Below are 15,975 nucleotides of genomic sequence, written 5' to 3'. Positions count from 1 at the left end.
GTGGTGTTTTTTTTCGCGATTTGTGGGGGCGGAAAGGCGCGTGGCTAACATTTGATTCAAACTTGATCTGCGTGGGGTTTATAGAAATCTGTGTGCCAAATTTGGTTGCTCTATCTCTTATAGTCTCTGAGATCCTTTTGTTCATACGGACAGACGGACACGCACACATGGCTATATCGAATAGGTCCTTGATGCTGATCAAGAATATATATAATTTACATACATTCCAACGAACACAATATACCTTTCTCTTTTTTTTAAGTAAAGGGTATAATGATTTATTCGGCACAAATTTTATACTTATGTAGTGTCACTAAGAAAATAACCTATACAGTTTTTTTATTTTATACATCGAAGGAACCTTTTTTCAGGTGCTTAGTAAATTTCAACGTGAACGTTATGTCTGTGGACATTTTAGTTGTATGAAATGAAAATTGTAGGTAATTTGCTTAGTGGTGGCATGTAATCTTTATATTAATTCAGTATGTTCAGTAACATTTATGTTTCAAAACTAAAGCATTTATAGCTAGTTGTACTATTTACTAGTCCGATTTCGGCCACACTTAGTATACCGTAAAAGTATCCTATATAAACATCTAGAATTAAAATCCTAATTTTACATTTTACAATACTAGATTTCTTTGACATTTCTCATTTCGAATACGTTTTGAAAGTCTGTATTTGGATTTATACAAAATAATAACATAAAGAACCTTATTTCTACTACTAATAAGTTAAATAAAATCGCTTTTGGTTTTACACATTTGTAGTATTTATTTATCAAGTTATAAAATTAAATTCTTATATTCGTCTCACATGAAATTAATAATAATTGAATGCACTGTTCATCTGCATTGCTAATACATAATTGATTTTGAATTCATATCAATATGAATATGTGATATATTTGAAAATACAACTAGGGCTTTCTGAATTAAACAGATTTATATATATAGATATATATGTAGTTTTAATATATATTTGCATATTGTTTGAAGTACAATATAGCAATTTCTTATTTCTGGAATATTCTTAGCTGCCGGTTAAGAGGGAGAGACACCATAGCTTGGTCAAACTTCGTCGTGCCCCATTAATTACTTTAATTTAATCCCAATCCTGTTCTTCCTCCAAGTTAGCAGCAGGTCCATTGTTGGCCTATAACAAAATTAAAATTAAATATTTGGTAATGCATATTTTATCAGGAAACTTACCCCGCCACGAACATCCAAAGCGCCAAATTTGGAGCCGGAATAACTGCTTCCGCCGCCCATTTCATCGAGAAAATCGGGTACAACTTGACCAGAACCCTTCAAAATCTTTATCAAATCTCCAGCAAGTTGGCGATCGTGCTCGGGATCAAAGAATGAAGTGGCACGTCCACTGTTGCCCACACGACCAGTGCGTCCAATGCGATGCACATAATCATCAATGTTGGTTGGCATATCATAGTTGATTACATGCTTTATGTTCTTAATATCTGTGGTTGGTGTGCATGCAGAAAATTAATATAGGAATCAATAACATTCCTTGATTATAGTTACCAAGACCACGTGCGGCCACTGAGGTGGCAATGAGAACTTTCATTGTGCCATTTTTAAAGTCGCGCAAGGCCTGCTCGCGTTGACTTTGCAGGCGATCACCGTGAATGGAGGTGGTCGGAAATTCAGTCTCTGAGAAGAAGGAAGCCAGGAAATCTGCACCTCGCTTGGTCTCCACGAAAACGATGGTGCCCTCAGCGCCCTCACGCAATATTTCCTGTAAACAAGGGGATCTAACGATTAGACGGTTATTACACACGGAAATGTCCATCATTTGACTGACCATCAGCTTGGAGCGTTTGTTAAACTTGCTAACTTCGAAAATATCCTGTTTGACATCGGAGCAAGCGCCACCCACAACGCCAATGGTGACAAAAACATAATCCTTTAGGAATTCACCGGCTAAACGCTGAATCTCCTCAGGGAATGTGGCCGAGAACATCAACGTTTGATGCTGCGGACGCATAGTCGGATGCTGCATAATCTTGCGCATGCTCTCTTGGAATCCCATGTCAAGCATACGATCAGCCTCGTCGAGAACAACGAAACGTGTATCATCGAACAAGACAAATGTTCGCTCCACAAAATCGAGCAATCGACCCGGCGTGGCAATCAAAACATGGCAGCCTTTGGCAACAGCCTCGTTCTGATGTTTGACCGATGTCCCGCCATAAACAAGAGTTATCTTGAGATACGTGGAATGCGCAAACTTTCTAGCCTCATTGAATATTTGAATAGCCAACTCGCGAGTCGGCGACACAATAACCGCCTGTGGTTTGCCAATCTCTACATTTTCGCTAGGATCATCGAGAATGCTGGTTATTATCGGCAGCAAGAATGCGGCCGTCTTGCCAGACCCAGTCTGGGCGCAGGCCATCAAATCGCGTTTACCAGCAATCACCGGGATCGACACCTTCTGAATAGGTGTGGGCACGGTGTAACCAGACTTCAGCACATTATCTAGCACAATTTTGCGTAGTCCGGCCTTATCGAAGGTCTTAATAGCCGGTGGCACATTCTCGCCAGTCACCTAAAAACAGATGCACGATTAATTTATAATTTGGATCGGCTCTTTGAAACAATTGCTCACCTTGACCGGAATGTTGTCGTATTTTGAAAAGTTAATTCCAGACGTGATTCCGCTGCTGAACATCTCTGCCTCATCATTAGTCGGCTCCGGAGGTATATAAAACTCCCTTGCCTTCTTCTCGCCGTCCTCACCGTTCTCATCCTGATTATTATTCATGTCACCTTCGCCATCGCGACGACGTCGTTCGCCACGATTGAAACCTCCCCTACGTTCTCCGCCTGTCAATTTTAAATTTAAGTTTTAATTATAAGGAACAATATTCTAAAATCCTATAATAACGACCAAAGACGAGACTGAACAAAGACAAACAATTATTAAATAACTAAGTACTTAAAACCAACAAGCCAATAATATTCACTTTATTTAATTACATCATAAAATTTCCAAATTTACAGAAATGTTTAAAAATTATTATTATTTTTTAACAGAAGAATTAAATCAATTCACATTTATTAGTTTATTTTTAGCATAATTTTAAATAAAATGGAAATTTAACTTTAAATCCAAATAAAGTTTTTTTGAAATGTTTAACAAGTTTATGAGTATATATATAAAAAATATTTTGTAGTCATAAAATTAAAAATTAAGAAAAACGTCATCAGAACACTTAAATAAAACAAATTGAAATTCAAATCCAAATCTTTTTAAAATTAATATTTAAATAACCTTTTAGACAAGAAATTAACTAATGAATAGATAAAATTATAAAAAATACGTTTTATTCGAAATAAACCAAAAATACGTTTTGTATCAAGTTTAAAATAAGTTAATTAGTTTGGAGATAATAAAAATTGATTTTTAAACACAGTTTTTTAATATTAATTGATCAACCTGGAGCAAGTGACACTCCTATTAACGAAGCGATGCAAATTGCGCATTCTGGCTGAGATTAATTATATTAGCTGCCTTGAGCTCCAACAGGACGCGAAAAGCAATAGCCGCCTCCATACGGGTTTTAATAAACGGAGCCGAGCGCATGTCTACACTTGGATACATGATAAGGGCTCCCATTAAACTGTGCACCACACGCTTCTTCAAATCTGACATATCTATCACGACCTTGGGATCATATGTGTATAATGCGGGCATTGAGATATAGCGTGGGTCACTCTCTTTATCACTCCTCTTCTCGGATTCAACTAAAGTCGAAATTTTCTGCTCTTGCTCATCACTCAGTTCTTTTTGGTGGTCTACCATTAGCCGCAGCATCTCAGTGTGCTCGACAATAAATGCCAAATCATCGAGGTTTTCTCCATAAACACGTTCTTGTACGGATTGCTGATTAAGCGGAGGATTTTCCATAGACGCCACGGAGTCTTCAATGAGACGTGTCGATGGCGTTAACATTGATGTTGGGCCGTAAGTGCTGCTAATTTCAGTGCGATTTGCTTCTTGTCCATCATTGAGATTCAAAGAGTTTGGTTGGTAAATAATTTGAATGGATGTCACAATGGGCCTCTCGGGCAATTCATCGGTACAGATAGCAGCAGGCATTGGAAATTCCATTTCCGTTGACATTTCTTGGACTTCTTGTGGAATTACTATATTTTTATTAGTTTCAGGTATTTGCCTTGGCGGTCCAATTGGTGTATCATTAGTGTATTGATTTCCTGGTGCCTCCTCAACTGGTTGCTGAGCTGCAACTGAATTAATGGGTGGCTCCACCTCTTGAGCTGCTGTCTGTAAAAGCTCAGCCAAAAAGCTGGTTGTAATCTCTTGATTGCTTCTCTGCTCAATCTCATTGCGGTCGGGAGTATTGTGGCGAATTATACGACGTCGCTTCAATCTTGGCTGTGGTACATCGTGTTCTTGATAATTCATCACAAATTCGCGTGGTCGAAAAATTGAGGACCAATCGCGTGTGATCGGAGAATTCTGAGCAGTTGCTGGAATAAGAACCGGATCAGCAGCAACAATCGGTGGCGGAGAATGTTCGCTCATTTCAAGTAAGCGACCCGTGGTACGAGGACGGTGAGACTCCTCATTGATGGCCGGCAACAGAGGGCGATATGATTGCATCGGCGTCGACGCTTGTGGATGACGTGACCGAAATAACAGCGGTGTCGTTTCGGGATCATTTAAGCTGAGTTCATCCGCTGGAGCCAGCGGCGTTACCATGTATGATTCCATCGCCAGGTCCTGTGGCAGTGGCGGCGGCGGCATTAAAAGATCATCCTCTTCTACTAAATTAACCAGACTTTGCGAAGTAGCTAATGGCATTGGTGGCATGCTGCGAGTACCAAAAGGAATGTGGTTGGGGAAACACAGAAATCTTCAGTTGAAAATTATATTGTAAATTGATTGTAGTCAATAAAGTGAAGAAGAAAGAATGCAGAAAGAAGAATCATCTTAAACTATGTATTGAAAAATTCTGACTTTTTGTATATTCTATGTAACATATTTTAAAATTGAGTCGTTTACAATATTGTATTTAAATTAAATCCTAAAACATAAAAATATGTACAGAAAAGTACAAAAAACTTAATTATCAAAAAAACAAAATGGTTACACTATCGCATAAAAACGGAAACAAGAAAATACAATAAAACTGAGAAGTACAAATAAAGCAAAGAAAAGAAATATGGAAAGCATTTAAATTAAAATCATTCACCGCATTAAACCCGAAAATGAAATTTCTATTATACAAATAAATTACAGCTCTTATTTTTTAATTATTATAAATATTAAAATCAACTTTTTTTTTAAATTTTTTGGTAAAAAACAAAGAAATAAAATGTTTTTTTTTTATATTTTTTGCATTTTGTATTTTTTGTAATTTTTTGCTTATAAACTTCCTTTTGCCTATACCTAAACTTGGTCCTCTAATTTTTATTTTTTAGGTACAAGCTTTCTACTTTTGAGTAATTTTTAGCATTAATATATAAAAATTCAATACAAAATTCGAAATAATAGTAAATCACACAGTAGCTATAGCTGCCAACGGGTTTCGCTCAAAACTTTTAAGCCATTTGCAAGTTTGTCAGTTGTTCGAGTGATTGTCAAAATTTGTTTGTAGACAAAATTCATATTTATGTGGAAAATCTTGCACTTAACGCTTTGGTTGAGTTGCGGCATAATAAAGGTAAGCGAGAAAAGAATGAATAAGGACGTAAGAACGTACTAAATCGAAAGGTAGTAGCATATAGAGATAATGTATAGTGTTTATCATGTATACCCGTCAATGGTGAGTCCCACACTAGAAGTGGAATTTGCAGCAACTCCTGCAGATGCCTCGTTGTCCGGCACTGTCGACTGCGAGTTCAACAGCAATCTGGCATAATCCGGCGTATCCAGATTGCCAGAATTCTGTTGCTGTTGGCGTACCACTTTACATATACTACTGACCTGATCCTGATCGTCAACCGGTTGCCGTTCCACCGCAATTGCAGTCGCACTCTTGTTGTCGTCGTCGTTGTCGTCGGTCACAATTGAATAGTGCGACTTTTTTACCTTGTTGGTCAACCAAACTGAATTGGATTTCAATTTTGGCCAACTCAGACTCTTGCGCAGTTCGCGAGGCATACAAAAGCGCAATTTGCGGACCGTGTGCAGACTTATGACATTTTCTCTCATCCAGCGATGGAATACAAACGGCACTTGAGGTTGACTTATCGGGACTGTTGACGAGTTAGTTGCATCCCCAGAAATTTTTGTTTTGCTAGACCTTTCAATGTTGCCATCCATTAATTCATACTGCCTTCCGACTGTCTTCAGAAGATTCTTTAATCTGTGCACTTTAGTAGACTCGTTTAGCTCAATGGGATCTACAGCATGGTCAAAATGAGCATCAACAGTTGCTGCTGTTTTGGTCGATCGTATTATTCGTGTTGATAATCTGGCTTGTGGTGTTTTGGCCAATGTTGTTGGCGTTGTCACTGTAGGCGGTGTTGCTGGCATTGGTGTTCCCTCTTGACTGCGAGCTTGTCCTGTGGGCGTTCCGGGCACAACAAATGTATCTCTGGAAGTTTGCATCGCAGATGTCATTTGGTCTATGAACAAGTTTTTATGCAGCTGTTGCTGCTCGTCTTCTGCAACACAAATCAAACGATTGATTTCGCCAATTAGGCGATTTGAGTCTACAACTGTAAACCACAATTGTCGACGCGTTTGCTTGCGTTTATCATGCTCAATCTTCTCAAGAGTCATCAACTCGCTGTTGACCAGCTGCTTGAAGGCAGCTAGCAAATAGTCGCGCAGCTCTCGTAGATTGGCCAATGACTGGTAGGCCGGTGAGTTCAGGTCGAGATCTTTGATAAATTCCTTAACAGTCTCCGCATCGTAGCTAGAAGGTGCTCGCAAGCCATTGCTGGATCCGCAGAGCAGTTTCGCCACTGTTTTTGAAACAAATATGGAAACTACATACATACATACAGGTAGACAGACACACGAACATGACAAAGACACTGTGCTACATTAGCACCATGGGACAGAGACAAGCAAAGTATAGCAACCAAATATTACTTACCATCATCGTTGTCTCCACCACCCCGGCGACCACGGTTTCCACCATCCCCTCCATCATCACGACGACCACGGTAACCACCGCCATCTTCGTTATCGCGACGTCCTCGGAAACCCCCTTCTTCTCCACCTTCGCGACGTGCTCGGAAACCCCCTTCTTCTCCACCTTCACGACGTCCACGATAACTGCCGCCTTCTCCTCCACCGTCACGGCGACCACGAAAACCGTTTCCACCATCGTGCCGTCCACTGTCGCCACCGCCGCCGCCGCTCTCTGGCTGCTTCTCTTCATCGCTCCACGCGGACTCTTCGTTCGTCTTGATCGTTACTGATTTCTCAAACTTTTCTGCTAATCCAGAGGATACAGCGCAAACAGGCTAAATAATAATAAAAAAAAGCATAAATATTTCAGCATTTATTAATTTTAATTTTAATTACCTCATCTTCCCAGTCCGACATATTTTCTTGTATTTAAAATCTATAAAGAAAGTACAAAACATTTATTAATTTTAAATGCAACGTATTAAGAGATATACAAGTAGTACACATAAAACACAGCGCCGTAAAAATGTAAGCGCGCATGTTAATCGGAGGAGTAACTCTGTTAAAGCGAATCTGTCTGAGGATGGCGCACAATTCAAATGTAAACTTCATTTAGCAATAAATTAAAATTGAAGGAAAATTTAAAATTCGAAAGATCAATTCATTATTTTCATGATGGTTTGAATTTCGTCGACATACGGGAGACGAAGTTATATAATTTGATTCAGAAAACAAAATATCAAAAATTCGACAACATTTTAAACAAACTTTAAAAATTCTAGTTTCAAATTTAAGAAAAAATTCATAAAAGGTTACATTGTGGAAAAATTACTAAATATTAATATCCAGTTTTATTTAAATACACGTTTAAAACTATCCAGAAATTTTTTTCTGGGATTCAAGGTTGGCACTAGAGATGGGCACGGGCCTTTACGGTCTTCGTGTCCTGCGGGCCTCTTCAAAAAAAATTCACGGGCTTCGGGACTGAAAGTCACAAACTGCCTTTTTTCGTTCTGGCCCGGGCCTCAGCAAAAAGCCCGAAGCCCGGGAGGCCCGAAAAATTACGATTTCACACTTACTTTTCATATGGATTGATACATTTTTTTCTGTTGGTATTTTCACTGCATTGATTTCGGACCTGGGCCGGGCTTCAAAAAAAAGTCCAGTGCCCATCCCTAGTTGGCCCATCGTTTCAAGGCTGCCACACTGTTTTTGGTTAGTTTTTAGCTAATTTGCATCGGAATTTCAGCTATTTTTCGGATGCTTTCCAGCCAGAAACGGCTATTTTTCCTCAAAAAAGCTGGCAACACTGTGTGTATGTATACACACAGCATGCTTTTTTTCGCCTTGCCTTCTTGTCGTAGAACACATGTGCGCTTGAGTAGTATATGTGTATATGTGTGCACGTTTGTGTGTAGAGCAGCCAAAGCAGAAACGCAGAAAATTAAGGTTAGAGCGCAGCCAGGCAACCACACAACGACGAAAAGAAAAAATAGAAAAAGCAAGACTACAAAAAACGAATTTCTTTTATTTCCACACACACAAATACACACACACATATAGGCGCAGCAGCAGCGACCAAACACACACGAGTTTTTTTTCTGACAGAAACTCTGAAATACTGGTGTGATTTTTGCATAAAAATCTGTTGCGAGTGGAAAAATCAATTGGGATAATAATCAACGTAGAGCAGCAGCAGCAGTCAGTCCAACAAAAATTATGGATAGCGCCGGTAAAAATCGTTATGAACTTTTGTTCATGGACGACGATGTTAGCGATCCATTAGATAATCTTGTCGCGGCCAAGAAGAAGCAGCAGCCAGCGACGGTGCCAGCCTCAGCAGCAGCGACCACAAAAACGGCGCCAACTGCAAAGGCACCAAAAGCAGCGGCAGCCCCCAAGAAGCCAAATCAAGCCGAAAAGGAAAACAAACCAGGTGCGCTTAACAAGAATGATGGCAAGAAAACTGCAAGTGGCAACAACAATGACAAATTCAACAACAACACGAACAACAACAACAGCAACAATAGGCAAGGTGGGGCTGTCGCTGCCCGCAATAATGCTGGCGGCGGCGCTGCTGCTGGCAAAACACGTGAAACTGGTCCAGGGCAACAACAACAACAGCGCAATGTCAATTTTCGTCAACAGAACGGCGGTGAGGTGACTCGCGAGCAGCGCAACAATCGTCGCAACGTGCGCGAAAATGGCGCTCCAGGTGGCAACTCTGGTGGTGGCAATAATGCTGATGGCAATCCTCGACCTTATCGCAACACCGGTGGCGGCTTTGGCAACGGCGGTGATCGTCCCCCTCGCCAGAATCGTAACTTTGAGGGTGGCAATCGTAAACGTGAATTTGATCGTCAATCTGGCTCGGACAAAACTGGTGAGTAAATAGGAGAAGACAGACGCCCCCATTTTACCCATTAACTGGTTCTTAAAGATTTCTTGTATAACTCTAAGCTAAATCATATCCAAAATTAATATCAACTGTGAAAAACGAGGCTGAGAATGCAGAGTGGAAGAAGTCGACGCACATTTCGTTTTCAATTTTTTGTATATATGAAATATGTTTAAAAATAGTTTGGACCGCTCTCTCTTTCCTCCATCACACTCATACTATTGTGTGTGTGTGTGTGAAGGAGGCCCACACAGTTCCACGCTATGGAAACATCATGATGATGATGACGATGATGACGGGCAGCGCCACATGAGTTTTGCTTCATAGGATTGAAATATATGTGTAGGGAATGACAAAGGGGGTTGGGAAAGGGAGATTGTGTGGAGTGTATGTGCATGTGTGTGTGGTGCGAATGCTGATTACGACTTATCGGCTTATCTATAACACAGTTATGTGGCTAATAGCCACAAAGTTGCAGCAATGAGCAAGCGAGTGTTACTAATTTTTTTTTTTTTATCAGTTTCGCCATAATTTTCTAAGCATTTTCAATGTTTAATCTCAGCTTTGATTAATAAATGAAATGCAAAATTTCCGTTATAAGAAAATTACAAATAGATGATATTAGTTGAATTTATAACTTACCAAGTAGGTCAAAAAAGATTCAAGTTCTAAAGAATTCGTTTTCGTCCTGCAATTAAAAGACGAGAAATATTATTAGAATTATCAATCGTTAGAAGATTCAAATTAATTATTTCTTTATTAATTATGATTTGATTCCTAGCCGCTACAAGACAAGACTTATAAATTAAAATTACTTTAGCATAAAAATGTCATGTGAGTAGCAATTGATAAATTAGGTCAAACAAAACAAAAAAAAGGAAGAAACTTAGTCAGTATGAGTCATGATTATAATCCAAGTTAATATACAAATTTTAATTCGTTCCCTCAGGTGTGAAGGCAATTGATAAACGCGATGGAGCTGGTGCACACAATTGGGGATCAGTCAAGGAAGCGATCGATGATGTGAACAAGAACAACGAGGGTGAAACGAGTGCGACCAACAATGCCGAAGGCAAGGCCGATGAATCTGGCAATGAACAGCAGAGCGGCGAGCAGCAGCCAGCAGCCGAGGAGGAGACCAAAGAGCTAACCCTGGATGAATGGAAGGCACAGCAGCAACAGCGCATTAAGCCCAAGTTTAACATACGCAAGGCCGGCGAAGGTGAGTTAGCGTACAGTAGATATAGAATACAATTGATTAGTTTAAATTAACTAAGAATCTATGATAACTAATTCAATTCAATTGCAACAATTCAATTTCAGGTGAGGACACCTCACAATGGAAGAAAATGATTGTGCTGACCAGCAACAAAAAGAAGGAGAACGAAAGCGAAGAGGAACTTGAATACGATCCCGCCATGTATCCGCAACGCGTTGGACGCCAACAGCGCGTCCTTGACATTCAGTTCAATTTCAATGATGGTCGTCGCGGCGGTGGTGGCGGTTTCGGTGGACGCGGTCGTGGTGGCCCACGTCCAGGCGGACCACGCAACGAGGGCAATCGCGGTGCCCAGGGTGGTGGAAGCGGTGCTCCAGGCGGTGCCAATGCCAACACTGAGGGCGGCGTCACTGCCGCTGGCGGAGCTCCACCATCTTCTCGCCCCGAGGGCGGCAATCGGCCGCCAGTTGAGCGTCGTGGTCTTGGCGGCGGCATTGGCGGTGGTCATGCTGGCAAACGTTTTGGCAACGAGCGACAACAGAATGCCGCACCCAAGGTCAACGATGAGCGTCAGTTTCCCACATTGGCCTAAGGTGGGATTACTGCGATTTGGAATTGGAGTTGGAGATTAGAAGGAGGCACTCGCTGCTGCTGCTGCTGTCGCAGGCGCTGGGCGTGCATTCAATTTTAATCATGGTGCCTGTTGTAGGAGAAGGAGGAGGAGCAGGAGAGGAACAGGTTATCAATATATCACACAAAATGCAAACAAATAAAACACACATACATACAACATATAACACACACACATGCGAATTGTAAGAGAAATATACATTTTCGGCCGCAGCGCAGCCAAAGCCAAAAGCAACAAAAACAAGAGAGAAAAATTCAACTTTTCGAAAACAATAACAAAAAAAAAAATTGAGAAATAAATTAAAACTATACTTATAATAAAAATTTAAAACAAAACAAAAACCAAACTGTAAATCTTAAGCAAAAGCAATTTAGAGAAAACTAAAGAGCAAAAAGTTTCTATTTCTATCACACATTGTAAATTTGTTGTTTTTTCTTTTACTATTTTATCAAGTCAATCAAAAGTCATCATTTAACTATACAAGCCCACAACACATATATTCATATATAAAAAAAGTTCAGTCTGCTATCCAGTGACAAAAATTAGAGACGAGAAGCAACATAAAATATTTAAAAAAAAAAACATCACGAAATATGGAGGCAGTTTTTAAAAAGAAAAAAACATTTTCATTAATCACACACACACACATGCATACATACATATATTTTTGTTAACATTTTTATATGCATGCCCTCATATAAAAATGCATTTTTTTAATTTTTACTGTGTTACAATTGTATTTTAAAAATTAATAAATATATAACAAAAACAGAAAATCATAAAAAAAAATTATACCCAAATACAAAACTCAATAGTCGGAGAAAAAAAAATTAAAAGCATAAAAAATGAATATTAAGTGTTGAAATCTTATAATTGTGTTTCTTAAAAAATTCTATATAAATATATATATATAAACCATATATATATACACACTCTATTATATTAATTATAAAGCAAATTATGTGCATCATATACTATACTACATTTAATGAAGGTAGACACAACACACACACCGAAAGAGAGCATAAATTTAAGCATAATTAATAAATAAAAACAAATTAACTATTGGAGCAAATTAAGATTGAAAAAACCTTAATAAGTAGATTTACACAATTAAAACGCGCGCGCGATTAAAAGATCAACAGTTTGAAAAATCGCTTGAAAACAACAAAACTGAAAAAAATACAGAAAAGCACAGAAATTCTACTGAAAAATATTAACAACAGAACAAAAAACTTAATGCAAACAAAATAAAATCCTGTAAAATTTTGTGCTTTTACAATTAGAAATTGTATAAATTATAGAAATTCTATGAATATGTGTATATGAATACATACATGTATATTAATAGTAGCAAGTTGGTAATGAACAAAAGTAAATTGAGATGGCAAAAAAATTTTATGACTAAACCCCGAAGATGTGAAAAACAAATCCAAAAAATACAAAATACATTTTTGGCCAATATTGTATTGTATTTTGACCCCAAAGAATAAAACAAACACCCATTTCAACAAAAACCGTTGGAAGAAACTCGTTTAAAAATAACAACAAAAAAACATAAAAACTATTTGATAAAAATAAAGAAAAACACACAACAGTTTTCAATTGATGTTTTATCTATCTGTCATAGGAGGTTGTTCCATTTGGTTTCGAATTTGAGAATCGGCAATATAATGCCCACTTTTTAGAACTCTTCGAATCGAATAACATCTCTGAAAGAAGATGTTAATCACACACGCAGCGTTTTAGCTTTAAATTTGGTAAGAAAATTCCTATATAACAAACACAATGAACTCAAAGAACTCCTTTTTTTCTTTCTTAAAATAAAGAAACAAATAATAAGATCTATTGGGTTTAACTATTTTTTAAAATAAAAATGAAATAAAATTAATTGAATGTGAAATTGCTAACAAAAAAAAGTAATACTGGGTTTACATAGGGGCACAATGCGGCATCATATTCTGCGGCAATTTTTGACAGATCACAAGTCAAAAAGTTCATATTGACTTTACTTAAAAAGTGCTTCACAGCGCTGTGCCAAGCCAAAATTACTACCGTCAATGTGAAGACTACTTGTCATTTTCACATCGCGCCACGGCGTCAGAAAGTTCACAGAAATTGAACATTGAACAAGTTAACGCGCAATAAGCAAGTTCCACAAAAAGAATACAAGCAAACAAGAGGCGCGCTTTTTCGTCCAGCAAACAAATTTAATGCATATTTATCAAATAATGATCATTTCTGAGCATTCCACACAACTTCGCCAGCACTCCTTTATTTTTGCTAGTCTAACATTGTCAATTAATTAATATTCATCCAAAATTACTTTTGCTTCTAGGGAATCAATTTCAAACGGTAATTTGAAAACTATAAAATGTACACCAAATCCATATAAAAACACAGGATTGCGCAAAAAACAAAAAAACAATTAGTGGTGCCAACTTCCTCGATATGCTTAGCACGGGAAAAAAGGGTTAATTTGAGCTGGTTTCACTAAAACAGCTGACAAACTATTTCCTGCCAAATCCGAGCCAGCCTCTGGCCTGAGGCACGGAATGACACTGGTGTTCAGCTTGAATTGTGTGTCACAGCATTTGTGTTCACATTGTGTGGCTGTGGCTGTCAAATAAGACTCTCTGTGCCCCTACGTAAGCCCAGCATAAGCATGCGCAATTATATTTATTTATATTAAAGCTTTGTTAAAAAAAAAAAATGAAATGAAGTGAAATAACAATCACAATATAATTTTTTCAGAATGACGTTTGACCAACCAAAGTAAAAAACATTAAATAGTACGGACATAAATAAATTGTAAATTGTACATACAGGGACCGCAAATAATAATGAGATTGAGTGGTAAAAATACACATGTTATTTTTTACCGCAAATTCAAAAACACGATAAAGACTTATTTTTTATACATTTTATATTTTAGTTTGCATGTACAAACTAAACCAAACCTGTTATTTTCAATTCATATTTTAAAAATTGAGTAGATCATATTTATAGGTAATATGAGCCAGATTATGGGCTTCGTCGGTTAAAAATATTTTAATTCATTTTTATTTTAAAATTTTATTACCAAATTTTTATATAAAAATTTAAATATTAAATAAATTTCTTTTTATTATTTAATAAAATTAAAAAAGGTAATATTTACTTCCTTTTTTTTTTGTAAAAAAAAATTTGAGTTATGTTAAAATATTTTAATACACCTGTATTACTTTCACCTGTAAATCTTCTAAAAATAAATGAATGTATTTTTTTCATGGAAAACAGATACATATAATTAAAATTTAAATAGAGATTTGTCAATTATTGATTCAATTTAAGCTAAATACAGATGTCCAATACAACATAAAAACCAAACAAAGTTTTAGATGTTGTGGGTCAAATAAGCTGGAAGCCGCTGTAATTGCAACACTAACACATGGTCTTTTTTCCTTTAAAAAAGTACAATTACAAAAATACAATACAAAATAGAACCCACGGATGAGTAAAAAGAGACAAAATGCGGACCACTCAATACGAGAATGAAATAAAAATGCGTATTCGATATGAAGCAACAAAAGCAATGCCAATCAATGGAGTGCTATCATTTTGTTTTCTAGTTACAAACAGTATTAATAATGTGGCTCAAAAGATATTTACGATATTCGATTAATAACTATGCAAAATTTTTTTTTAATAAATATTTTTAAAATGCAATATTTATATAATTAGCACTCACCTTAAAATAATTATTCAGAGTTTACGTTAAAGTTTATATTTGGCACTTTTTCACACCAGTCACCGATTTTAAATGTAGACGACGCGTCGTCTCAACTGAAGTACTGAAAAGTAGAATGGAATGAAAGCGTCAGAAAATATAAGCAAAGATCAAAAACTGACAATAACCGTTGTCGATTTTAGAGTTGCCAACAGCGTTTAAATGTCAGAAAACTCTTATGACAATTCATACAATAAATAAATAAAATAAAAATTATACCCTAATGTATATTTATACAGTCCGTCAAGGATAAAAACATACAGTTTTAAACAATAAGTTTAAAATATAAAAATTTAACTTTTTGATATATTAAAATAAATCAAACAGCTTATAAAATGAAAAAGATACATTTTATTATGTCTGTATATTTACTTATGCTTGAATACATAATTGCAGCACTAGCACATGGATTTTTAAATCAAAACGTTTTTGCTGTTTTGGAAAAATACAGAAGACAAGGACGAGTGAAAGAGACAAAGCACATCTCTAAATTCGCGCATAGCCAACAAAAATGCGCATTCGCGAATGATAAATAAAGCAAAACGTTCAATTTCCAGTCAATGAAGTACTAATATTTCGTTATGTGGTATAAACAATATTAGGAATGTGCTGTACGAATTAAATCTGTTTATTAATAATCTTCTTAATTGCACTTTAATACACAATATTCAAATAATCAGCACTCACCTCCAAGTATTTATTCAGAATTATAGTTAATAAATTAGTTTTTACACTTTTCCACACCAGAAAATATTATTTTCCCTGAAGACGACGTCTATATTGAACTACTGAAAAAATTGGAATGGAAGCGCCAAGAAAATTTTAGC

At 37.0% G+C, this 15,975-nt stretch overlaps 2 protein-coding genes across 2 annotated transcripts; one reads left to right on the top strand and one right to left on the bottom strand.

The window, feature by feature from the left end:
* Positions 1-953: 953 nt before the first annotated feature.
* LOC117782292 (ATP-dependent RNA helicase vasa-like) lies at positions 954-15,889 on the bottom strand. Its single transcript, XM_034619372.1, has 10 exons — positions 15,836-15,889; positions 15,110-15,212; positions 10,172-10,217; positions 7,528-7,567; positions 7,094-7,466; positions 2,629-2,846; positions 1,822-2,568; positions 1,542-1,755; positions 1,212-1,477; positions 954-1,155 (listed from the first exon to the last, which is right to left on the bottom strand). The coding sequence occupies exons 4-10, from the start codon at positions 7,546-7,548 to the stop codon at positions 1,105-1,107; spliced, it is 1,890 nt and encodes a 629-aa protein (XP_034475263.1). The 5' UTR covers positions 7,549-7,567; positions 10,172-10,217; positions 15,110-15,212; positions 15,836-15,889; the 3' UTR covers positions 954-1,104.
* Positions 8,689-11,800, top strand: LOC117782293 (plasminogen activator inhibitor 1 RNA-binding protein). Its single transcript, XM_034619373.1, has 3 exons — positions 8,689-9,514; positions 10,479-10,751; positions 10,853-11,800. The coding sequence occupies exons 1-3, from the start codon at positions 8,851-8,853 to the stop codon at positions 11,338-11,340; spliced, it is 1,425 nt and encodes a 474-aa protein (XP_034475264.1). The 5' UTR covers positions 8,689-8,850; the 3' UTR covers positions 11,341-11,800.
* Positions 15,890-15,975: the final 86 nt, after the last annotated feature.

This window comes from Drosophila innubila, assembly GCF_004354385.1.
Source record: "Drosophila innubila isolate TH190305 chromosome 2L unlocalized genomic scaffold, UK_Dinn_1.0 4_B_2L, whole genome shotgun sequence".
Taxonomy (NCBI): Eukaryota; Metazoa; Arthropoda; class Insecta; order Diptera; family Drosophilidae; genus Drosophila; species Drosophila innubila.
This window is presented reverse-complemented; position numbering and strand designations above follow the sequence as displayed.